Source organism: Rhipicephalus microplus, chromosome X (genome assembly GCF_043290135.1).
Source record: "Rhipicephalus microplus isolate Deutch F79 chromosome X, USDA_Rmic, whole genome shotgun sequence".
Classification (NCBI taxonomy): Eukaryota; Metazoa; Arthropoda; class Arachnida; order Ixodida; family Ixodidae; genus Rhipicephalus; species Rhipicephalus microplus.
The window spans coordinates 235,961,428-235,987,574 of NC_134710.1; the positions used below are offsets into that span (position 1 = coordinate 235,961,428).

Genomic DNA, 26,147 nt, shown 5'->3' on the forward strand with positions numbered 1-26,147 from the left:
CAAGCCTCTTGAGGGTTTTTTTTTTTTTATGCTAGGACACTCCACACGAATGGTCATGCACAACAAACATTTAGAATATATTTAAATTCACCTCTAAATTGTACCTAAATGCTCGTTCTCCTGACCGAAGCCCATCGCAAGCGCGTCCAGAACTGTCGTAGCTCTGTAGGAAGGGAAACGAAAGTTGCAGTGATGCCACACCAGATCTGTAGTGTGCCTAGGTGGGAGCAAGTTTCCCCTTCACAAAGGACAAACGTTTGTCGCAGCACACCCCCTCCCTATTATGTCAATGTATGGGGCTCACTTTGTGCCCCCTTATAAGTCACAGCACCCCCTCCCTATTATGTCAGTGCGTAAGACTGTGTTTGCATCCCACCTTTACCACCCTTCCGTATGCACGCCTATTGTAGTGAGGTGAGGAACTTTCGGAGACCTCCGCTGCGTACGTACCGTCACAGCATCGCAGCTGCTGCACGTTTGTTTTGCAGGTGCTTGCACAGACGTGCCTCACAAGCGTGAAACAATCAGCGTGACGTGCGTCACATTCTTGTGTGGTCATGTGACCAAGCCACCTACACTGCCATGTCACAGCCCGATTCCGCGCCCCAAAACTGAAAATTATCCACATAAAAAAAAACAATATTATTTTATTTAGCAAGAATAAATTGATCTTGGTGAATGTATCATGCTTCCTGGAACTATAAGAAACGCTTGCAGCAAAGAATGCACAAGCCACAAATATGATGGCACCACCCCTTTAAGTCTGGGTATGCTGCATCTACATTTGTTTGACGAACTTGTATGCCAGTGATTGTAAATGGCATAGTTATCGTAATTTACCTAATACAGAGATAGGAGGTATGTATAACTGCCTCCTGAAGAACAACCTTAGACCGATAAGCACGTAAACTGCATGAAAGTGCTTATATATTTGAACAAGGCATAAAAAGCTCTGAAGATGTGTTCTAAACTTTTGACCAAAGTTTTGTGTCCTCCACCAGTTCATTCGTTGACAAAAACTGGAGGAAGCGCATTTTGCTTTGTATATGGTGCAACAGCACAATGCTGACAGAGCAAATATAATGAAGGCAAGCCTAGATAAGCAATGGAAGCTTCTCCACATGATCAAATGTCAGTGTTCAAAGAGCATGGTGAACAGGGTCTATATATTAGTTAACATCTATTCTGAAGGAAGTCTACAATTAAGGGCTCATTTTTTCTGTTAGACACAATATTAATGAGATCTAACAGACAATCATGCCAAGGAAAGTATAGGGGATGCTATTTGAGGTAATTGTAATGTAAATGTGAAGATAGAAAAGTGGATGAAAAGATAACTTGCCGTGGGCAGGGACCGAATCTACGACCTTAGAATAACGCGCCCGATGCTCTACCGATTTAGCTACCACGGCAGCTGTCCTCCATCCACTTTAGTGGGTATTTATGTGAATTAAACGTCTTCCACACTCGCTGCCATGGCAATAGGTGGTGCCGACTGACGTTCCCACGTTTCATATTTATCAAAACCCATGAGACCAATCGATGGCAGTACATTTCAATGTAAAAACTGACTTGTCCTACCCCCAATATTTACTTTGCCCAATTTCGAAACTAAGATCACCCTCGTTCAAAACCAATTGGACCTATTTCTAAGTTGAGGTATGCTGAAATAGACATGGTCCACTCCCGAAGCTTGGATTACCCACTTTAAACATTGCCTTTGCCCAATTCGAGCACATGACCAAGTGATGACATCATGTTTTTCACCGCATGATATGGATATCAGCATAATCTGCAGTTCAGGCACAGTGTTGCCTCGATGGCCACTCCACTCTGCTTTATGTCTCTCAGCGTGCTTTATGCTGATTCTGTATTTAATGCAAAAAGCTGGCTTAAAGGGGCCTGGAAGCACTTTTCTCAGTTATGTTGTCTCACTATCAGCACATGACACTTCTTGAATCACATTCTGCAAATATTTTTAGAATGCATCAAGTAGGAGTGGAGTTATGGGGATTAGTCCCACGTTTTAAGCATTTTCTCTTTCCTCTCATATCAGTGAGTATTCTGTAAGCTACGCAAGGAGGGAGATGTCAAGGGTACAAGAAGATGCATTCCTTCATCAGCACACATTGAGCACTTTTATTTTTCTTTCTCTGAATGGACGACTTACTTTCAATTTGATCGCGAGCACGGGCACATAGCAGCATCCTGCGGGGGCCACGGTAACTATGCAACTGACGATGCTCAAATCAGCCAACCGCCACAAAGTTGGGTATGTGACTCAGTACTGTGGGTATATGGCATCATTGGTAAAGAGAAGGAGCGATTTCTAGCTGACTTTAGAATTCATTGCAAATTCTAAGCTGCGTTCTGCACCTGGAATTCGGTTTGAATGTTCTCAAGAGCTTTGACTACCGATTGGCAGCATTTTTTAATCATGCTTAAAAAGTTTTGCAGGTTCCTTTAAGTGCCATGTGCAAGTTTCTATGGATAGAAAGGTGAGCTAGTTGGTAGTTCATAATTGTTCAGCGAACTGAGAGAGCGGGGGAGACACACGAAGCAAAAAAAGAGCCACACAGCACGAGCACGAGCACAAGAAACATTGAGCGCTAGTGCTAGGAGCCCCCCCACCTCCCGCGCTCCCAGTTCACTGAACGATTATGAAGTTTTTATGTTCACAAAAAATATGTCCATCATGTTCGCATGGCACCAATTTGTATAGGTGAGAACAATTACATTGTAAAAAAATTAGGCGAGATATACGGTGTCGCTTATCGAACCCTTCACTTCTGCTCGTTACACTCATTGCACAGTTGCCCCAATGTGCCCTTCAAATATAGTAAATGCTTGTCACTATGTTGCAGGAATGTTGTGTGCCTTGGTAAGATGGTTGCCAGGTAGAAAATGTGAAAAGCAGCCAAAAAATGTTGAAAAGTAGCCAACTTTGGCCATAACCAGAAATATAGCTAATCTAGCCACAAAGGAGTGACATTACAAAGAAGCATTGAATTTACTTTATTGTGTTACTGTAAGGATCTTCACAAAGCCAAAGCTGTTTTCATAAAGCAAAAAAGAGAAAATATTTTATTGAACACCTATACATGACTAAAGCAAACAACATTTTGGTCAACAAGTTATATATACTATTTGCATCACATATAAAATTATTGCAATTCCAGTCACAGCTGCAGTCAGAAGGTGGTAAAGTTCCTCAGTCACTTTCCTAATTTTATCCTTGGAATCAAGACTTGGAGACCATCAGAATTTGTGCGCCTAAGGTCAGTTTTGGTGAAGGTTATCACTGAGTGAACTTGCTTGGCCTCAACAATTTACCTCAGCAAGATGAGCCAAAGGATTTCTGCCAGACGAATCTTTGTAGACTTGTACGATCCTCTTTACTTGTAGGCACTATAGCTCCCATTCTAGCTGGACCTGCCTGTTGTATCGCTGCCGAATGTCCGACACTACACTGCCAACATAAAAACTAGGGGTGTGCAAATATAAAAATTTTCGAATGCGAATTGAATACAAATACATTCGAAACCCGCAATAAGGAAATCGCGGAGGAAACCGAAAATTTTCGTTTTCGCAAGAATTTCGTTGCTGTGCGTGTGAGACATAAAAACAGTGATACGGCCAGCAGAACGAACATTTATTGCCAGAAGTCAGTCAACTTACTTTGTCAACCCTTGCCATGCAACAACTTCAAAGCTCCCCCTTTACACTGGAAAAAGTAGTCCATTGCTATGTCATCGTCACGTGTGCCGAAGAACGAAGGGTGTCCAGCGCATCCAAAACAACCCGCGGGGTGGGTTTCTTCGCGAGCGTCTCTTCTTGGTCCTCGGTGTCATCAGCTTCGTGCACGCTTTCTATAATGGCCTCATCGGTCACTTTCTCGTACACGACTACGTCGTCATCGGCGCGAACGAACGCATCGACGGCGAGTTCATCTGGGATGTCGATGACGATGGCTCTAAGTTCCCCCGAGGCGTTGGTCAGGAATAGAGGCACTGCACTGCCACCACTCTCGCAGTCAAGTGCACCTTTGTCCAAATTTTCGTCTGGTGAGGCCGAAGCGCAATCCGTGCATGATGCTTGCACGGTGGTGGTGAAACCCGCATGATCATTTGCCATTGCCTCATCATTATTTGCGATCGTAGCATGATCATTTGCCATCGCCTGCTACAGTGTGGCCAGGCATGTTGCCGGACACAAGCCCCATCGCCGATTTAAGTAAACGAAAATGGCGGTACCCACGCTAGCACAGAGAAAGCAGACGTTTACAAATTTTGAGTGCTCATAACACGCATAAGACCATATTTTCGACAGTTAACCTTTGGCGGGAGGGTAAAATAAGGTCCGCACCGTGGTAGAAAATTCATTAATGTGGAATTGTTGTCCAACAACATTTCGTTGCCACGAGATACGTAATACATGGGCTTCTATGAACGTTTGCCAGGGCTCCGGAAATATTTCGTTGCAGTGGGGATTTCGTACTCTCGGAGTTTCATTATTGCGGGTTTTGACTGTACATAGGTTGATTTGATTGATTTGTGGGGTTTAACGTCCCCAAACCACCATATGATTATGAGAGACACCGTAGTGGAGGGCTCCGGAAATTTTGACCACCTATGCTTCTTTAGCGTGCACTCAAATCTGAGCACACAGGCCTACAACATTTCCGCCTCCATCGGGAATGTAGCCGCCGCAGCCGGGATTCAATCCCGCGACCTGTGGGTCAGCAGCCGAGTACCTTAGCCACTAGACCACTGCGGCGGGGCGACTGTACATAGCTCCAAACACGAATATCGAATAATGAAGAGCTGCAATTTTTTTCAACCAATAATCTTTTACTCAATTATATATTTATGTTGGAAATAGTAGAATTGCTATTATAGTCAGTTACTGCACACAAAAATAAAAAAATGACACCATCTGTACTTGCCAGAAAGCATAAGATTGTAACAGTTGAGCTTGTAACGGTGATGTCTTTGATTCAACCCACATGTTAAACAAACCTTTTGTACCTCTTTTTTATATTACAAAAAGAAAAGCTTTCGTACCTGCCATGATAACTAGTGAGCATGAGGCCATTTTGATTGTGTAACAGTTGTAATGAAGAAGTAGTGGGTCATGCAAAGCTCGGCAAACACATTGCCAGCGCTAAGCACGAGGTGCTCGGCCCGACGTTATTGCTGCTTTCGCTGGCTAGGCCTACGCTCCTTTCTGGTCTCAAATAACAGTTCTGGCTGTCTCAGTTCTTTATTATACAGTTAACAGCCATATACTTAATTCTAAGGGATTATGAAAGCAGCCTAGGTGGTCACAATTCATCCAGGTTCCCACACTATCAGTTTTAGCTCGAAAGACCCCGACTTTATAGTTTTCTTTTTAATTTTCTTCCTTGTTCTCACCAGTCAAGCCACTAATGGAAATAGGAGTACTTGGGGCGTTTTTCAACTACACAGCAATGCTCATTATCTTGCTTGCTTCCGTTGCCTTTCTCGAGGACTGCGTGCTCGCCATTTTCTGATCAAAAATACTGTGTTAATTGCGCTGATCGCAGCACGATCATGACCGAGGTGTACCGGGCGAGCAGCGATAATGCGAGGTAAGCGTGCGAGATAGATATGACTTATGTGTGATAGAAAGGCGTCCCAAATATGCCTTTTTGTTAAGAGAGCCAGAACTCCCGGCGGCGAGGGCACTATTTTGCTGCATCAAGACCCTATTAGGCACACTGGCTGTCGATGGCAGTAAACTGACATTGGCATCGAGATTGCAGCAATGGTGTAACAGAGGGTTGATTGCAAGAGACGTCGTGCGAGCGCGATGCGCGCGTGACAGATTTTCAAAGGCACTGTCGAAAACGCAGCGGAACTATGCATTAATCCGTCCGTCACCTTATGTGCTCCGTCGTTAGCAACGAAGAACTATATGTGATGACGCCATTGTCACGTTACTCAAAGTGCATGGCCTTTTCTATGTTTGCCATTGTGTGGAAAAATACTTCAGTTCATTCGCATGACCATATCCGCTACCAAAAAATCATTCCGAAAATATGACGAGAGTATACATGCTGAAGTAACGGCACAGCTGACGGACAACTCATCAGGCTTCGACAGGTGCACGTACGCTTCCACGGCAATCTATTAGTGAAAACTAGCGTGGGCATACATGAAACGCATTACCATTGTAGGTCAAACTGAGCGCGCCCCTAGCTAGTTGTGTGCAGTGCATCGCCTACTAAGCTCACCCCATCAGCACCGCGCCTTGTAACGTATATGCGTACATTTGCACTTGCTTAGAGACTTGTTTTTTCTTCGTGCTCGCTCAGCATGAGACTGAGCAAAGGTGTGAAGACTATTTCGTCGAGCCAATGCAGCGGTGGTGCATTTTCACGAGCGATTTGCACTAGTGATCCTGCACACAAGGGTGCGGTCGCAGACAGCGTGGTCAGTATGCTTACATGAACCGCAACAGCGCTAAACCGCTAAGCCACACGTACTGCCGTGCAGGCAGTACATGACTTTGATTGATTGAGATGTTTACCGTTGGTAGGTTTGTCGGGATGACGCACCGCCTCATTTGTCGGTGCCGTCATCACGCTCCCGTGAATTTCCATGCAGGCATCACCGCACTCATGCCGAAGTTGTAGTAATCACTGCATGTCTATTGAGGCTCTTATCACAAATGCGCAGAATCGTAAGCTATGCATAGTGACATATGCGAACGAATATTTGTGAACATTGAATATTCGAGGAATATTTGAGTTAGTTCAAATATTCGAAATTTTTTAACATATGGTTATTGAATTGAATACAAATATTAAAAATGCAATATTTGCCTAATATTCAAAACTTCCGAATATCTGCACACCTCTAACAAAAACTGTTTGACCCTTTGGATGAATTGAAAGTACCTGTGTTGGATTGGTGATGATGATCAGCGTACCAGAGAAGATTTTAAGTGCCATGGCCATAGGTCGGCGAACTCACTCATGAGTCGACTCACTCGAACTCGCTCAGACTCAGATTGAGCCATGAGTCTGAGTGAGTCTGGGTAATATTTCTGTGAATCTGAGTCATAGTGAGTCCACTTGAATAAAATTGTCCTGAGTTTGAGTCCGAGTGAGTTTGGCTCAGAAAAATTTTAGTGAGTCCGAGTGAGTCCAAACTGCAAAATATATTTTTTGAGTTAGTCTGAGTGAGTTCGACTTTATTTTGCCAACAGAAGGTCCTATCTAGTCATCTTTAGAATTATTATCAGCCTTACCTGGATTCCCGTTTATACTCGCGTCTCCTCACTGGTATTCCAAAGCATTGCCGTTCATACACATTTCAATATTTTTTGGTCAGTGGGCACAAATTACGTAGGAAGTGCCTGGACCTCACGCCCACCAACTTTTCAAGGGAACTTCTTGATAAATATATCTTATGATGTCATCTATTCCAAGAAAAATAACCTTACTGATTAGCAAGCACTCAAAACTTGTTTTCGAAGATACCATGTGAAATGGCGCCAATAAGGGCACTGATTACATGAGATATTAGTGATGAATAGCACTCATGCCGTGGTCGAAGAAGCTAATTCTAGGCTAACAGACTCATGATTCGACTCACTTGGAGTCACTGAGACTTAGATCGAGCCGTGAGTTCGAGCGTGAGTGAGTCCACTTCAATAATATTGTCGTGAGTGGGAGTCCGAGTGAGTTCAGCTCAGAAAAATTTTAGTTAATCTGAGTCCAAGCGAGTCCAAAGCTCAAAAAGTATTTTATGAGTGAGTCCACCAGTTTTGCCGACCTATGGCCATGGCTGTAAGGCAACTTCAATATTTGCTAAATTTGCTATAATACAGGCTACAGTACATTATCTGTACAATTTGTTCAGTTCTGTACGAAACATCTCAACACACTCTGGCATGAAGTGCCCTTAGTGACCATCAGACATGTCATCATGACTGGCTGGTATCAATGTAGCCAGAAGGCCTTGTTATTCCTGGACACCTCTGCAAACTGGCCAGCAGAAGGTGACTGGCTTGTTGGCGATGAACAGGCTTTCTCAATAAAAAAAATTACCGTCCAAGCACATGGATAACTAGTGAAAGCTGAAGCGTGCGGCCCTTGTGTTCCGCAGTAGATTCAACCCGAGGCTGCGCTGAAGCCTTTCACGATTATCGGTCACGTTTTCATGCTTATTAATGAGATTAGACATACGTTTAGCTTGGGCTTACCACAGTGTTTATTTTAGATGCCGCACATTGTGCCTTGCATGATTACGGTCATAACGGAGTGTAATGAGCAGTTAAATGTGTTCGCACTACGTTAATCACAGTGGTTGTTTTAAAACCAGAGGCGGTCACAGACGTCGCAGCCGAAGCCAATGTGCCGCTGGAAAAACTCCTGCCAAAAGTGGGCATTCGACCCGGCGAACGCGCTCTCGCAATCATCACATTGACGCTGCAATACCATGTTGTTGCAAGTGTTTAACATCACGAGCTAACTAGGTGGCGCGTTTCCAGGATCCGCCCACTACCGGCGCTTGCATTCCCATTCACGATTTAATGTTGCGGCTTGGAAGGCCGCCAGACCATCAGCCTGGCGAATGCGAGCTCTCTCGTTTCCACTGTCAGCACTTTTCTATGGTTGTTTGTTGTTTACCCATGTGAAAGGTCTCAGTAGAAAATGATGCGCGCATGCTTGGCACCACTGCTGCGATGGGATGGACGACGTCCCTCACTACAGAGCCAATGGCACGTGTGATTGGGTACGAGGCTGGGAACAAGATAACTGATAGCACAGCCAATGGAGACCGCTCGTGACAGCGATGCCGAATGGGTTTTTGTTTCTCCTGGCCATATACAGCTTTCGCTATAAAGCACCAGGCCTGCGCAGAAAGCGCAATACAGTCACAGCGATAGCTGGAAGAGTGGCATTTCAAGGAGCTGTCGTAAACTCTCTTGACGCTACTAACAGTTTTTCTCTTCCCATGGTGGTGTCCTCCATTGGAGTATACATCACTGGAGCATATGTCCAATTATGCAAGGGGCAGGCTCTCACCCTTCCTTCTTCACTGCAGTAACACAATGCTGTCATGCCTGTCTGAATACAAAAATTCCAGTTCATAATGGCATGCCTACTTTTTTTTTTCTTTTGGCTACTTAAACAGTATTTCAGAATTACTTTATCCAGGGAGCTCAGAAGATGTTTATAGTGTGCTTCTTGTAGAAAAAGCAGCTAAAGAAGTTGTTTTATGGGGGAGAGCGTTAAAAAATTGTATGTATTTGTAAATTTTCCAATTTGCAGTTTTTTTTTTTTTTGTCTAAGCAAGTATGAATTTTAGAATACTATCTCACCTGTTGCAGTTCTACAAGCTCGTTGGTGTAGAGTTGGAGTTCATCAATCTGAAAGGAATTTTTAGAAAGTAATTAGCAAAACTTCTACAATGTACATATGGTCAGGCAATAGAAGTAATATGGGAACTGTCCTGCCCATTCTTTATAATGCTTTCCTCCTGCCCAATTTTATATGTTTTCTATCATTATTAAGGTTGTATGAAAATTCATACTAGTGCCTTTTTCCTGATGGTTTTGATCTTTAAGGTAAATCAATTATTGAAATTTACAGAAAACATGGAGGATTACAGAGATCAGTTCTTGCAAAACTCAGTTTCTATATTTTGATGATTATACGCAGTGCTTTATGACGCAAAGGCTACGAATGGCCAAAGATAACTATGAAATGGTGAAATGTGGAAGAAATGATTGACCAGTGACAATGGGTAAGTGTAAGACAGCTGTGTAAGGGCCTAAAACAAGGATTTTTAAGAGTGCATAAAAAGAAAGCACATAGTATCATCTTGAAAATAATTAAAGGGGTGCAGAGTGAATATGAAAATGTAGTATGAAAGAAGAATCTTAAAGATGCCAGTTAGGCTAGACACTACTACCTCACCAAGGTGCTTGCGTATAGAGGCAAGGCACATTCACTAAAGTGCAGCAGTATCTCCCCCCTTGTCAAGAAATGTGCTACAGAACTCATTTTAATGAAAATGCTATGAATCAACTCCCTTTAAAAATGTCGTAACTGATTTATGATTAAAAAAAAAGCAGTGTCCACCTAGGAATGTTGCTGGTTGAAATGAAAAAATTTCTCTAAGCTTTAGAAAAGTGCTTTTTCCTTTCACTCTTCTCAACATTATCAATAATAAATTGAGCGTGCTGAAGGTGTAGCCCATTTTGAGTCTACAACAGATTACCTTGGTTGGCAATGCTTCTGCCATGTATGGCTCATTTACAATATATGAATTAATTATTTGAAGCTTGTTTAATATTTCAGAGTCCCACATGCATATCCAAAGAGACACAGATGAGGTGCTAGCCTTGGCTGCTATGGGTGTATCAATTATTAGCAAGCATATTACAAAGCTGAAACGGGGCAGTGCTAGAAGGAATACAAAGGACGAGATGAAGACAGGACATGCAATGTACTTAAAACTGAAGCTTTCATTAAAAAAAAAACGCCAGGCCTGAGCGGAAGGCGCAGCACAGTCACAGCGAAAGCTAGAAGAAGTGTCTTTCAGAGCGTTTTCTAAACACTCATTGGGTAACTGCTGCAAGCTCACTTCCTGGGTACCCACTATGGCTTTAATAATCATAATTTCTGGGTAGTAGGCTGGCATTCGCTATGTTATCTTTTGTTATTCTTCTGAAAAGCGTGGTATCCACTGAACACTTGCAAGGAATTTTGGGCCCATTGTTCATGCAGTGGCTGACGACGATGAGGAATTATGCCTGAAGTGGGTATGGGCCACAGTTAACAAGTGATCAAAAAAAAGCTTTTGTAATGGGTTGGAGCATTGAATGACCCACTCCTTATGCTATTTGCATTGTGTGATGCCTGGTTGTTCCTTTGCTGTTATAAAATCATTTATTACTCATATTAACGCGATTCCTTTCCAGATATCAAGCCTGCCTAAGGCAAGTGTGCAAACAAGTTTCAAGCACCGGCGTTGCTCAGTGGTAGAATACTGGGCTGGCACGCAGCGGACTCGGGTTTGAGCCCCACCGTGTCCTTGGTGTTTTTCATTTACTGAGCTTTTTTTTTCTTATTTCATGAGGTAGTGGTAACGGACACTGGCGGCGGCAGACAACTATGGCGCTGCGCGTGACCCGAGTTGTTGCCTTATAACAGCTTTGGCTGTAAGTTGTCAATTATATGCAGCCATCATTATCCTACAAATCGTCACAGAAGGTGCAAGGTGAACAACATCAAGATACCAGCCAGAACACAGCCTTTTGAGAAAACACAGACATCAATCAAAACGACATGTGATATGTCCCTATGCTATACACGTGTAGATGAAGTAGTCAAATTTTTTAGAGTGATAGGATTACAGAGGCCTGGCTTATGCATTTGTCGATTAATCTGGAGATTTAATGCGCTGCGCAACTTTGACAGAGATATGGCATTTCCATTGGGTCAAAAGTAGCACCTGTTTCAAGTGAAATTTTTTCTACTCATGTCAACATAAAGCTTCGCGAATGCATAGGTGATGGTATTTGCTATATATAGAAGTATGTAGTGTAAAGGAAGACACAAGAGACAGCCCCCTTGCTGCGGGCGGGCTGTTCTTTATTTAAGCCTCTTCTTCCTCCTCTACTCGCTCGCCTAGCATGGGCGTTTGTGCCAGAGTGCCAGTTTCGATTTTCATCATCACAATAGACAATTTGTAAGTTTCAACAATTATGACAATTACAAGAAGATAACCGAAAAGAAAGTAAAATCTTTTCATAAATGGGGCCATGGTCTACAGTTCACCACCGAATTAACAAAGCAGCAACAACTTAAATATCTTGACCTATGCATCGTGTTCACTTCACAATAACTATGTTAGAAATACCAACATAGACCTAACAAACCTAACAATTCAGCCCACTGTAAGATCATCAAGAATGGCATATAGAACTTCTTTGTGTTCTTTGCTCAAAAGGTCATGCCACCATCTGGTTAAAGACAGTTTCAGCAGACAGCTTCTCAGTTTGAAAAAGGCAGGTTACGATAATTCTGCGATAACCAGTGCATGTAACATTCTCATCAAATGAGCCAAAAAAGCCAAAATGAGCCAGAAAAGACTATGCGAGTGCATGTGATGAGCGCAGAAGTCGCACCAGCAAGTTCTCTGCTGTGCATATTCGCACAGTTTTTCTCATGGACTAAAAAATGTTTCAAGCAGATACTACCAGGTGGATTTGAGAAGAATTTACCCCCTTATTCTTAAAAAATTGAATCCATCGATAAAATTTTGATGTAAAACTAATCATGTTAATAAGTATGCATGTTGTACGCTAGGCTGCATGTATATCATCATCAGCCTGACTATGCCCACTGCCAGGCAAAGGCCTCTCCCAAGATCTGCCAATCAACCTGGTCTTGTGCTTTCTGCTGCCACTTTATACCTGTGAACTCTTCAATCTCATCAGCCCTACTAACTTTCTGTCTCCCTTTAGTGCATTTGTTTTCTCTGAGAATCCAGTCAGTTACCCTTAGTGATCAGCGGTTATCCTACCTACGTGCTACGTGCCCGGACCATGTCCATTTCTTCTTGATTTCAATTGTGATGTATTTAACCCTGGTTTGTTCCCTGACCCACTCTGCTCTCTTCTTGTCTCTTAAGGCTACACCTATCATTTTCTTTTCCATTGCTCGTGGCCTCGTCCAAATTTGAGTGTAACCCTCTTTGTAAGCCTCCAGATTTCTGCTCCGTAGGTAAGCGCCAGCAAGATGCAGCTGCTATATACCTTCCTCTAGAGGATTAGTGGCAGATTACCATTCATGATTTGAGAATGCCTGCCGAATGTGATCCACCCCATCCTTATCCTTCTAGTTATTTTATTCTCATGGTTCAGCTTCGCGGTTACTACGTGTCCTAAGGAGACATATTCCTTTACAACTTCCAGTGTTTCTCCACCTATCGCAAAGTGTTGTTTCCTGTCGAAACTGTTGCACATTACTTTAGTTTTGGGGATATTATTTTCGGACCTACTCTTCTGCTTTTCGTGTCCAGTTCAGTAATCATGAGCTGTAATTTGTCCCCTGATTTAGTCATCAAGGCAATGTCATCAATGTATATATGATTCCTTTATCAAGTCGTAAAGTATATGTTGGACAGAGCTGGAGGTGCATCAACACAAGGCTGCAAGAACACCAATGTTCGCTCTCCTTTTTTAATCCCACCTCCTACCATCTAGCCAATCAATGTCTTTTGTGTGGATGTAATCCCTATTTTAATGATACCGTGATTCTTTCACATCATGATAAAGCTACAAGAGAATAAAAGCAACCCGATTTTAAAAAAAATACGTCAGCCAGGTCTCTGTAACCCTATTACCTAAATAATAAGACAACCTAATCCACACATATAGAGCATATCACATGTCGTTTTATAGCGTAAGCAGTACTGGCAAAGCTTGAGCAGCTTCACCTGGCTTATTGAGAGCCACACTATGCATGCTTGAGGAGTAGTGATGTCACACGTTGCACAGCTGGCACACAGGAAAAGGCCTGGCAGCTCCTGGAGTGACATGTCACTAGTGGGCTGCAGCTTGACTCGCGTGACCCGCGAGTCTGTCCATCCATCCATTCGCAGCTTACGCTTTGTATATCCTGGCATAGCCAAGCTAAGCCACTGCTAAATTTTTATTGTTGTGTATGTTTTTCAGAGAGGCTCTGTCTCCACTGGTACCTTGATGTTGTCTGCTTTGCACCTTTAGTGACAATTTGTGTGACAATTCTGGCTGCTTATGAGGGATGTTTTTCAATAAAAACTTCACTTGTGAATACAGTGCATGTCCTGTCTTCATTTCGTTTTTCGTGTTCATTCTAGCGCTGCCCTTTTTTCATTTCACTACTAAACCGAACCAAATTTGTGATTTTATTTGCAACTCTATTCGTTGCCCAAACTATCTCTGATTCAGCAAGAACATTAGGTAATTTTAATGTTCTTGTGCCCAGATTCCCAGCATATACGGATGTATTGCTTAGCTGCATAGCACTGCTTAATTAACCCTTTTGTGACCATTACAAGCATAATCGTCAGGCGATTTTTTAACATAATTACCTATGACTATACACGTCATCAACAAAAATGGACGCTTGCGGAACCAATGACGACTATATCTGTCGTAGTGTTTTTTCAATCTCAGATGACCCTACCTGTCTACATTTTTTCGGTAGACTTTATTTCTCATCCTCCTGTCTCTCGCCTTTCATTGCATTTCAATCGTACACGGTATCTTTTTATGCTATTAGAAAAATACACAAATGTAACTTCATTGGAATAATGGTAACGTTTCATTCAGAAAAAAAAACTCTCCAAAGAGAGAAAAAAATTTTGCCGCTCATTTTGGCCCACTTTTCTTCTTTTCTCTCAATTGCGGACTTACTAAAGATTGCTTATAATGATATCTTTATGCTTGTGCAGTAAACTTAGTGCGCTAACAACACTTAAAAGAAAATAAATGCCTCTGGAGCCCTGTATTTCTAATGAATTTTACAACCAAGAGTAGAGAATATGCCACAGCCATAAGAATTATTGTTTCAGAGTCTAGAATGCCAGATTATAAGAATGTAGGGCCCACTGTTGCATAAGACACGCCAGCATGTTATTTAGAAGTGTCAAAAGACATCACAGTCTATGAACTAACTGTCCCATGTAAGGAGATGCTTTGCTAGACCTGCTAGACAATGTTGTAGAGTGATGTCCATTTGTTCACTCATATGTTATACAGTGAATTAGGCTTTCTCAATGCAGGTTGTTATGAAAGAGCTTGGAATTGGTGACATTATTTACAGCTGAATAATTCACAGTCAGGACTCGATCCCACGACCTTCGGGTTAGCAATCAATCGCCATTACCGCTAGACCAATGTGGCGAGGTCGTAAGTAACTTTCTATCACATTGAAAATGCCGCAAAGTGCACCATATTCTGCGAGCTCTCAAAATTTGATGTTACCATGAAGTAAAACCTTAATATAACAAACCCGAACATAACAAAAGATCGGTTATAAAAAATTAAATGAAAAATAGTTTTGCAATAGATATAGTGCTAGGAATAAACATTTATAACCAATTTGTGGATATAACAAATTTACTTTTCGTGTAAGGTGGCGCTTAGTATAATGAGATTTAAGCATATTAGCCTTCTCCATATCAAGGAATATACAGCAAATAAACTATTAGTGAATAAAAGTTTCTCGAAAGTATGCCTCAATACATACGACTTGGTCAGTTGTCAATCTACCCTCCCAAAAGGCTCACTGGCATTGGTCCAGCAGTTTGAGAAGATGATAAATCAGCAACTACTATTACACTTCCTTGAATCAAACTTCATAGAATTTACAGAACCAACTTGTTAGCTCTATACACGGTAACTCGCTAGCAAGAATAGGTCCTTGCCAAGTCTCAAGATAGACGCTACAATGACATCTTTTCATGCCAGCAGAAAGAGACAAGAATACAGTTGGCATTTCAGGATGAAGATGTTTGATTATTAGAGACATGATTTTACCAGCTCCTTAAGCAGACTTCTTACAAGTATACATGACAGCGGTTACCTCTGCTATTCTGAAAGGAAGCTTTTAAGGTTGATTTACACAACAGCTGTATTCAGTGCCTTACTTTTGTCTAAGTTCTTGTACTGCAGAACATACAGTCGAACCCTTTTATAAGAAGCACTGATGTAACAGACAAATGAGTATGAAAGGCACCAGTGTGCCTACATTAAAATAGGGATCGATGAGAAAATGCATACGTGGTGCCCCGTTTGTAAGAGACATCTCATATAACAGACAAGAATTGCTCCCCAGAGCATGTCTCTTATAAAGGGATCTAACTATTGAGCAGGGGTCGAAGTGGAGTTCACAGTTTTGGAGCACCTCAGGGAGCAAAAAATAATGGTGTTTTGAAGCAGCTTTGGTGCAACAAAAGGGGAGTTTCGAAGCAGGTTTCGAGCACCAAAAGATGTATTTTGGAGCGGTGCAAGTTAATTTTGAAGCATCTTTCTAGGGTCAAACATTATCATTGATCGAAATTATTTCTGGTAAAAAAAATGTGAATGGTTTTCACTAAACATTCAGTACTAATGAGCTTACCAGACTTACAACCTATAAGAGAGAGAGAGAGAGATTGTGTGTGTGTGTGTGAGAGAGAGAGAGAGATACAAAACATGCCCATTTCATACTCAGGCTGAAACGAAAAGAATAATATATTCCGGTTGGTAAAAACATGGAAGTATTTACTGTAAGGAGTCTCGCTAGCCTCCACAGTGTTACACTTGATGTGTGAAACGGAGTATAAATAATCGCGGCGCGCTTCGCTTAGCCAAAGTTTATTATTCCCTCACTAATTAAACACCCCACTCTGCTCCCACTCTGCTCATCTGTGCTTGGCCTGGTGAAAAGTGGGGACGAGCAATTCACATAGCGAATCCACGCGCACGGTAAAGCAAGCCGCCGTGCTGCACGCAAATAACCAGGCGATGATCCGAGTTCGCACGATTGCTTCGTGTTTAGATGAAATTGTCAGTTGTCGCTTAGAATAAAATCGCGGTAAAGAAGCGCACATATGTATTGTGGAAAGCCGATAGTGTCTGTTCTGTCGCTATTTCAGTCAGTGCCAACATCTGCTATGGTACTGCATTTCTTTATTCGTGACGATGGGGCACGTCAGGAGATGCACATTTGCACTTGTAAATGCGCACTGCCGTTTAGTGCATGATTGTGCGTCGTTCCCGGCTGGTACAAATTATCGAGGTTTCACTGTATTACTAGATAATTAACAGTTACTCATATTGGTGCCACCACTTTTGCGGGAAACTACAGTGATTACAGCATTGAGACGAGCCTCACGACTGAACTGAATTACGTGATCTAACTCCACTAGACATGGAAACGGCAGCGTCCTTGCTGTAGCCAACACTCAGTATTGCTCGGTCGATGATAATAATCAGCCAGATTTGGCAGTTTACACTCCCAATTGACAATTATCACGGAAGCTGATGCACAGTTTGGCGCAGCAGGTCAGATTGGTGCAAAATGGCACAGTTGGCATAGCACTTTCACCACTGTATTGAGCAATGTATCGCACTAGACATGCTATAAATGCTAGCAATGAGCATCCACCTTGTCTTTCAGATTGTCTTTGTTGACGACGAATGAAAGACAGGATCTTCAGCCTAATTGATTGATATGCGGGGTTTAACGTCCCAAAACCACCATATGATTATGAGAGATGCCGTAGTGGAGGGCTCCAGAAATTTCGACCACCTGGGGTTCTTTAAAGTGCACCCAAATCTGAGCACACGGGCCTACGACATTTCCGCCTCCATAGGAAATGCAGGATCCTCAGCCTAAAAATTTTGGAAACGATGCCATACTTTTCCCGCACACACATAAGAATTTATGCTCTTTTGCATTTGACAGGAATGAACATCTTGAGAGAAGAAAACAAAACGGTTCAGATTAAAAAGGTTGATGGATACGTGGGGTTTAACGTCCCAAAACCACCATATGATTATGAGAGACGCCGTAGGGGAAGGCTTCAGAAATTTCGACCACCTGGAGAAACGTGCACCCAAATCTGAGCACACAGGCCTACAACATTTCTGCCTCCATCGGAAATGCAGCTGCCGCAGCTGGGATTTGATCCCACGACCTGCGGGTTAGCAGCCAAGTACCTTAGCCACTAGACCACCGCGGCGGGGCGATTAAAAAAGGTGCACCTTATTGCATCGTGAGAGAACTTAGTTGTTGTGCATTTAAAAAAAAGTTATTTGTTGTAACTTTCAAAGATTGATTGATATGTGGGATTTAACGTCCCAAAACCACCATATGATTATGAAAGATGCTATAGTGGAGGGCTTGGAAAATTTCGACCACCTGGGGTTCTTTAGCATGCACCCAAATCTCGGCACACGTAACTTTCAAGGATTGATTGATATGTGGGGTTTAACGTCCCAAAACCACTATATGATTATGAGAGACGCCGCAGTGGAGGGCTCCGGAAATTTAGACCACCTGGGGTTCTTTAGCGTGCACCCAAATCTGAGCACACGGGCCTACAACATTTCCGCCTCCATCGGAAATGCAGCCGCCGCAGCCGGGATTCGAACCCGCGCCCTGCGGGTCAGCAGCCGAGTACCTTAGCCACTAGACCACCGCGGCGGGGCAACTTTCAAGGATGCCGCACTGAATATAGTAGTATATATTTCAGAATCATAGTAAAAAAAAAACAGCTTGAAAATAACAAGAAAAAACAGAAAAAACTGGACAGAGCACTGTCTTCTGTATTTTCCTTGTTTCCGGGCTGTTTTTTTACTATGAATGTGTACCAACAAGCTCAGATTCACACGCTTCTCAAGTGTATTTCAGAACTTCCAGTTACAATATGCAGGCAATTCACTGTACCATTGAGCTATAGGGAGTAGTACCGTCATTATAAAAGTCTGGATAAGCAATCAGTGGCCTGTATCCAAATGTATGAGCTGGCGCTTTTCTTTGAGCTGTTTGAGTCAATTGTCAGAGAATAAAGCATGTTGACTAATGATAATATATAAGCCTTCCATTGCCACATTAATGCAAAAAGCTGGCCTAACGTTCCTATTAAGCATGAGAATGTGTGAGGTGCTGGCCTTGAGCGAGTCGTGCTTTCGCACTGTCCTTGATGTCTTATCTTTTTTTATTTGTAGGTCTTTCAATAAATATTCCTCCGTAGTGAGACAAGGACCATAGAAAAAAAGGACATCTTGAGTACAGCTAAGGCTTGTCACGTAACTGCTGAATAACAGTCACAATATTATACTCCTAACAACAAGTGTGCCATCATAGAAGTGCATGGCTAGAGATATTTCTTTTACTGCTAACCGGCTTTTGTAGATGCAAGTGTCCTCTGATGGTAATTCCTGCTTAGCAGTATCAGAAGAATTTCAAAATCATCAACACTTCACGAGATTGTAATGCTAAAGTTGTGCACTCACACCTCGACATTTAATACAGTCGAGCCCATTTATAACGAACCTGAGCGTGACGCGGCATCCGTTCGCTGTATCCCGAAGTTCGTAGTAAATGAAACACAGCTTTTTAAAAAAGTTGCGAGTGAAAACACAAATTTTTTAGCCCCAAAAATCTGTGATGCACGTGTTTCGAAGAGCAGAAACGATAAGGGTGGTCTCGAGTTCATTTAAAACGGCAGACTGCTCGTTCGCTGAGGCCCGTAGCATAAGCTGCATGAGGCACTGGCTCCAAAGTTCTCTATCGCAATCCGATTCTTCCAAATCGCTCTCGCCACATACTTCATTCACAATGCCCCAATCCGTGCACGATTCTGCAGTGTCGGCATCATCATCAGCCGTGATTAAATCATCGTAACAGATGTCCCACCCGCTCTCCCAGGTCGGAGTTGACGACGCGCTGCCACTAATCGCCGCCGCAGTGGTCCTGTTCGGAAGCTTCAGGCTCGGCATCGGGCCCGACGATCGACGAAGTCGGCCTCGCAAAAATAGTTTCGCGCACAAGTAGCCGTCACCACCGCCCACAAATATTCACCATCCGCGCCCACAAATATTCACCATCTCCACAGCTGAATACCGGGACGCCCGAAACGGCAAGTTAGCTGCCAGGTGGTCAACAGCTATGAGCAAGCGCTTCGCAACGCTGCACCTAACGCGCGTATTACGGTCAAGCCAAGCGGTCACACTTTCGACGTTTTGTTGAGCGGCACGGAAAAGCGTGCTAGTCCTCCCGTTGGCCATCATGACCACACATGCACACCAAGAGCGAACAAGACGCGCACACGCGACGCACATGCCAGAACACGTGGAACAGCTCTGGGCCCGTTTTCAGTTAGAAAACGAAACTAATTAGAGCCAGCGTGGCGGGCGTCGCAGAGCGGTGAAGACGGGCGGAAGGGATGTGATCAAGAGAGGAGAGCAGACTTGCGAGAGAAGGGCAAGAAGTTTCGATAAAGAGAGGGGAGGATGCGGCGAAAGGGCAACCTTGAAACCAAAACACATGGGAAGGAGGCAGGTTGGGTAGCTTGCTTGAAAGGTCCGCGAAACTGTCACGTAGAAAAACTTGGAAAGAGTGCATGGCCGCCTGAATCGGTGCGCCCAGCGGCATTCGAAGAATCGGCGGCCGTGTTCAAAAAATCGTTTTGTTGCGCTGGCGAGTTTGCGTGGCCTCACAGACTTCGATATTTCGCGATTCGTTCCACGCAAACTAACAGCCGTTTTCATGCTTCCGCACGTGCGCGGAAGGCTTGCTGAGTTGAGTGCGAAGTGAGGGAGAACAAACATGAAACGAATCGCAGAATATCAGGATACAGTCGGTGGCCGACGATGTTGGCAAATGGTCTGGTCACTCCAGGCCGGTGACCAGCGACAGTACCAGCGTTCAACAAAAGGGTAGGTGCCCGACCGGTCTTCGAAAGATCGGTGGCTGTGTGAAAACACTGGCCTCGTCTGGCGATGCGGGGTGTTCAGAGTAGCAGGGGGACAAAGGACGGAGCGGTGCGTAACAAAAAGTGGTCGGGGAGAGCAGCAACTAGAGGTGCTCGGAGGCAGAATCGGCGTTTAACAATAAGAATGTATGGGCACCTCGCCGATGCCTGATGGGTGGTCGAAATTGGTTTCCCGGGCAGTCGGCAGACTGCTGACTCTGTTCGCTGTAACCGATCAGTGGCGCTCGGAGACGTTCGTTGTAAGTGCGATTTTGTGCCATTGAACCAATGTATATTTTTATGGTCACGTGGATATTGTTCGTTTTAAGCAAAAGTTCTTTTAAGTAAGGCCGTTATAAGTGGGCTTGACTGTATTTCTATTGTTAAGGACAGTGCCAAAAGCACTATGTGATGTGCTTGAACGACAAAGTGGACGGACATTGAAGTAATTTTAGTGAATGGCCAGTATGATGACACCTGGCACGATACCGACATGTGCATGCACTCACTTAGTAGAGAGCACATAGCCTTGGAAGGCAAAATGCTTGTGTATATCGTGTAGGCATATGTACAAGCACTTGAAACTGCTAATACAACAGGATAAGCAGCGCTATGAAGCGCGTGATGTTCGCACACATGCGAACACATTGCAGCCAGCAGAGGACTCAAGAAGCTATCCCCACAATGGGGTTTCATACGATTGTTGCTAGGGGTTGACTCTGTTCGATCTAGAGGCAAAGAGCTATGCTATTCAGAAATAATAAACATGTAGCATTTCAGGGTTTTGATTGATTGATATGTGGGGTTTAACGTCCCAAAACCACCATATGATTATGAGAGACGCCGTAGTGGAGGGCTCCGGAAATTTCGACCACCTGGGGTTCTTTAACGTGCGTCCAAATCTGAGCACACGGGCCTACAACATTTCCGCCTCCATTATAAATGCAGCTGCCGCAGCCGGAATTTGAACCCGCGACGTGCGGGTCAGCAGCCGAGTACCTTAGCCACTATACCACCGCGGCGGGGCATTTCAGGGTTAACCATTGTAACATGTGAGATGCTCTGCATAGTGGAAAGTCAAGAGGCTCGCCTTTGCAAAATAAGCACAAACAGGAGAAAACACTGTCTGGAATAAGTACAAAAAGGATTCGATTGGCACAATGATATAGAGATAAAAGTTAAGACAGTAGAGTTAGAAGGAAAGTACTTAACTGCAGCTCACTAAGAGCTCTGATGATAGTGTTTAGTGTCAACAACTCACAAAGCGCCTGTGTTCTTGACATACAAATGCTGTCTTTACAACCGAAAAGTTGATAAACATAAACAGGTAGGCTTCAATACTTAAAGTAACTGCTCTGGGATGTCAAACCTACAAGAGGAATACGGTTTTTTCAATAACTATAGAATATAATGATGGTCAACCACGTGTTTACACCAGAAGAGCAGCATATTCACAAAGAAAGTCCCAGTGCATTTGCCAGGTATATTTCAAACACAGGTATCAAAGGCAGCCTTACCATTCCGATGGCATCCTTAGCAACTTCTTTATAAAACTGATCCATAACCTTTTTGCCTTTCTTTGACTGACACTGCTGTCTAGAAAAAAAGGAAAGAAAAAAGAGCAATTCAATAATAATAATAATAATAATAATAATAATAATAATAATAATAATAATCATAATAATAATAATAATAATAATAATAATAATAGAACAGTGTGAACCACCTAAAACAAGATTATGGTTTTAAGTGATGTACAGAACATCCTCCATAACCGCATAAAAAAAAGCATGTCGCTGATCTGCTACTTAGCATAGCCTATTACTGCTGTACATGCTGGAAAACAATCCATCACAAGTGATGAAGTTAACAGTCTACAGTGCTACCAACAATCAACAATCTTGGTAATAAATGTAAACCTCTCCTTGAGCATGATTGCTTCTCAATACTCTGAGATGATGATAAAAGAGAGAAAGAGCAAGAAGGAAGACTAGAGTTTCAGACTGAAGCAATGGCCATGACATAAAGCACATCACCACCTGCAATGCTGAAAAAAAAAAAAGCTCACAGTGCACTGATTATGTAAGAAAAGATAGGGTACATTGAAAGACTGTCGCAACCTCTCAGAGCAAGCAGGATGCTGCCACACAACAGCAAGTCACTCACCACTAGAGCAGAGGAAGAGGTGTAACCAGGTATGATGCTGCTTTGCACAGAGTGAAGGAACATGCAAAGGTAGAAGCCATGAAGAGCGGAGACTTGGGCATGTTGGTACAATTAAAAGAACAGTTCTAGAGACAAATACAAAACACGACAGCAGTAAAAATTTGTTGCTTTTTTGTTCATTTTGTGCCAGTCTCTTGCACTGTTCCTACTTTTAGTGAAAATAGAAGCCCAAAAAGGTGCAGCACAAGAACAGATGTCAATTTTACAAATGCCACAAATTGGCTGAGACTACTCCATAAGCACACTAGGAGTGGATGCACACAGTTAGCAGACAACTTAAATATATCAATAACTGAAATATATCGCAAAGTAGTGAAAAGCACAGGAAGAGGCAGCCAGAAGAGTAAAAAAACAGAAGAAATAAAATGCATCAATTAAAAACAGGGGGGGGGGGGGGGGGGGAAGATGTAACATGAACAACATTTGAAAAATGTTGCCAAAGTTCTCGCAGTATTAGCCCCGAGAACGAGTACTGTTGTCGGTGAGATTATAGTGATGTGACATTACAGTAAGGGCTCGCCTACTTCGCTCTCAATGTCTGTTTTTTCTTGTGCTGGCTGTGTTCCCACACTTTCTCTATACGATGATGATGTACTCCTCAGTTCTGCAATGCAAATCTTGCGAGGTAGGTGTAAGTTTTCATTATTTCAGCTAGGCTTAGACTCTGCAATTGAAACATGTGTCCCAAAAGGTTACAAAATGAAATTATGTAATTTTTAATCAACTACTAACTACATTGCAGTTTCTTGAGCAAGTTTTCTCTGCATTTGTAAATAACATAGGTAATTTGACAGACCTGTACTTTCTGGTGCAGGTGATATCATGAATCTGCCAGTAAAACCATATTTGAAAAATTACACACAGTAATGATGCCAGTCTTATACAGTAAGAGCTCATTAATATAACTCCCCCTTCAATTGAAATATTGAATAATTTGGACGTGTTCTCTTGCCCCGGCAAGCATATGTATTGTTTAATGGCATCATAATCATACTGACTATGCCCACCGCAGGAAAGTCCTCTTCTATGTTCCGCCTATCAGCCTGGTCCTGTGCTTCCTACAGCCACGATATAGCTGTGAACGACTTAATCTCATTTGCCCATCTAACTTTCTGTCTCCCCTTTACGCATTTGCTTTCTCTTGGAATCTGGTCTGTTAATCTCAATGACTAGCAGTTATCTTGTCTACGCGCTACATGCCCTGCCCATGCCCCCCCCCCCCCCCCCTTTTTTTCTTGGTTTTGTCTAAGTCATTTTTGACACCAGTTTGTTCCATGAACTTCCCTGGTCTGCTCTTGTCCCTAGAAGGGACACTAAGGTCAAATAACAATTTACGTCAGAGTTAAAGCTCAATGTATGACATCTAAAACGACAATATTATTAACAGAAGTGCCCTACTTACTGAGAAATTAAAGTAAATGCACAAGAATGCATGCGCCACAGTAGGACATTTTCAAAATGATCCAATGACATCAGACGAACTGTCTACAATTAATCACTAGTAATCCATATAGCTGCACTAAATAAAGAACCTTCCATGAACCAAGAGACGCCATAAAATGATGCTTGTTCGTGTATGTTTGGTTCCCGAAAAAAAAAAAAAAAAAACCAGACGTTACTAGGGGGAATGGCACGAGTGGTTCAAAATCTCAATTTTCGTGTGGTTAAACTGAACAGGTAGTGCCATCTAGCGGGGCCCAGTTGAACCAAAACATGTCTGCTATTTCGGAGCCAATGGCAAGAAATTGATCAATGATCGTTGTTTCTGCTGTGGCTCTGCTGCTTTCGTTCTGCTGCTACTAGTGTCAACAGCCGCACAGTAAAGCCGGGCAATGTTGTGCATGGAAACAGTGACATTAGAGGATCCACTTCTTGTGGCAGGTAATTTTAAATGCGCTAACCCAATGCGGACCACTAAAACGCAATTTTATTTCAAAATAAGCCCTTCCTTTGCCCAAAAGTAACACTGCGAGGTTTCTGGACCGCTACTTCAACAGTCAACATCGACCTAATAGTTGCCTTTAGTGTACCTTTAAGGTTACGCCCATGATTTTTTTTGTATTGCTCATTCGTTGTTCTCAATTTAATTTGAACTGCCTATGTAAGCCTCCAGGTTTCTGCTCTGTAGATAAGAATAGCTAACATACAGCTGTCATATACTTTCCTCCTGAACTATACTGGCAATCTATCATATATTATCTGAGAATGCCTGACAAATATGCTACAGCCCATTCTTACTCTTCCACTAGTTACTTCAGCCTCATAGTTCGGCTCCGTGATTACTAACTATCCTTTGTAGACGTATTTCTTTACAACCTCCACTGCCTCGCTTACTATCGCAAGGCGCTGTTCTCGTCCAAGAGTGTTGTGCACTCTTAGTTTTCTGCACCAGAATTGTCAGACCTACCATTCTGCATTCGTTGTCCAATTCAGTAATCATAAGCTGCAATTCGTCCCGAGTTACTCATAAACACAACGTCATCAGCGAATTGCAGGTCACTAAGCTACTCTCCATTGAGTCTTATCCCTAACTCTTCCCAACCTATGGTTCTGAAAACCTCATGTAAGCACGTGGTGAACAGCATTGGAGAAATTAAGTCTCCCTGCCTTACACCCTTCTTTATTGGGATTCTGTCACTTTCTTTATGTAGAACAATGGTGGCTGCAGATCCGCTATAGATTTGTTCCCGTATATTTATGTAGGGTTCGTCGATGCCCTGATTTTGTAGTGCCTGCATCACTACTGATGTCGCCACTAAGTAAAATGGCTTCTCGTAATCTATGAATGCTATGCATTGGGGTTGGTTGTATTCCGTACATTTCTCTATGACCTGATTGATAGTATGAATATGGTCCATTGTGGAGTAGCCTGTACGAAATCCTGCTCGGTCTTTCGGTTGATTGAATTCAAATGTTGCCCTAATTCTATTAGCTATTATTTTTATATATAGCTTGTAGAGAATGGACTGTGAGCTCATCAGCCTGTAATTTTTCAAGTTCTTGACGTCTCCTTTCTTGTGGATTAGGATGATGTTGGCGTTCTTCCAAGATTTTGGTACCTTTCCCATCAAGAGACACTTCGTATATAAGGTGGCCAGTTTTTCTAACATAATTTTTCTACCATATTTCAGGAGGTCTGTTGTTACCTTGTCCTCACCAGCAGCTTTGCCTTTTTGCATTCCTTCAAGGGTTCTCCTTACGTCCGCTTTTATTAATGGTAGGATGTCCGATCCCTCTAAACTACTACTACTTCTTACATTATCCTCTTGGTTGTCCTGGCTATTATACAAATCTTTGTAAAAGTCCTCAGCTGCTATCTTATTTATATTGGTAATTACAGAAATAAATAGTAATACTCACTCCATGTGGTGCACTGTTGATTGTACTTTTTTGCAAAACAAACACCAGAAAGTTGAAACGAGTGCTCTG

General features: G+C 42.8%; 1 protein-coding gene across 7 annotated transcripts in view; it reads right to left on the reverse strand.

Moving 5' to 3' along the window:
- Nucleotides 1-26,147, reverse strand: part of LOC119187747 (uncharacterized) — a 116,641-nt gene that overhangs the window by 8,368 nt on the left and 82,126 nt on the right. For 5 of the 7 annotated variants that reach the window (XM_075878831.1, XM_075878832.1, XM_037435818.2 and 2 more), the window contains 2 exons: nucleotides 22,010-22,088; nucleotides 9,355-9,402 (listed from right to left, as the gene is read on the reverse strand). In XM_075878831.1, the coding sequence (XP_075734946.1) occupies nucleotides 9,355-9,402; nucleotides 22,010-22,088 (127 nt within the window). Of the gene's footprint in view, nucleotides 1-9,354; nucleotides 9,403-22,009; nucleotides 22,089-22,658; nucleotides 22,784-26,147 lie in introns of all 7 variants that reach the window. The other 2 variants (XR_012887234.1, XR_005111897.2) reach the window with 2 other exon arrangements.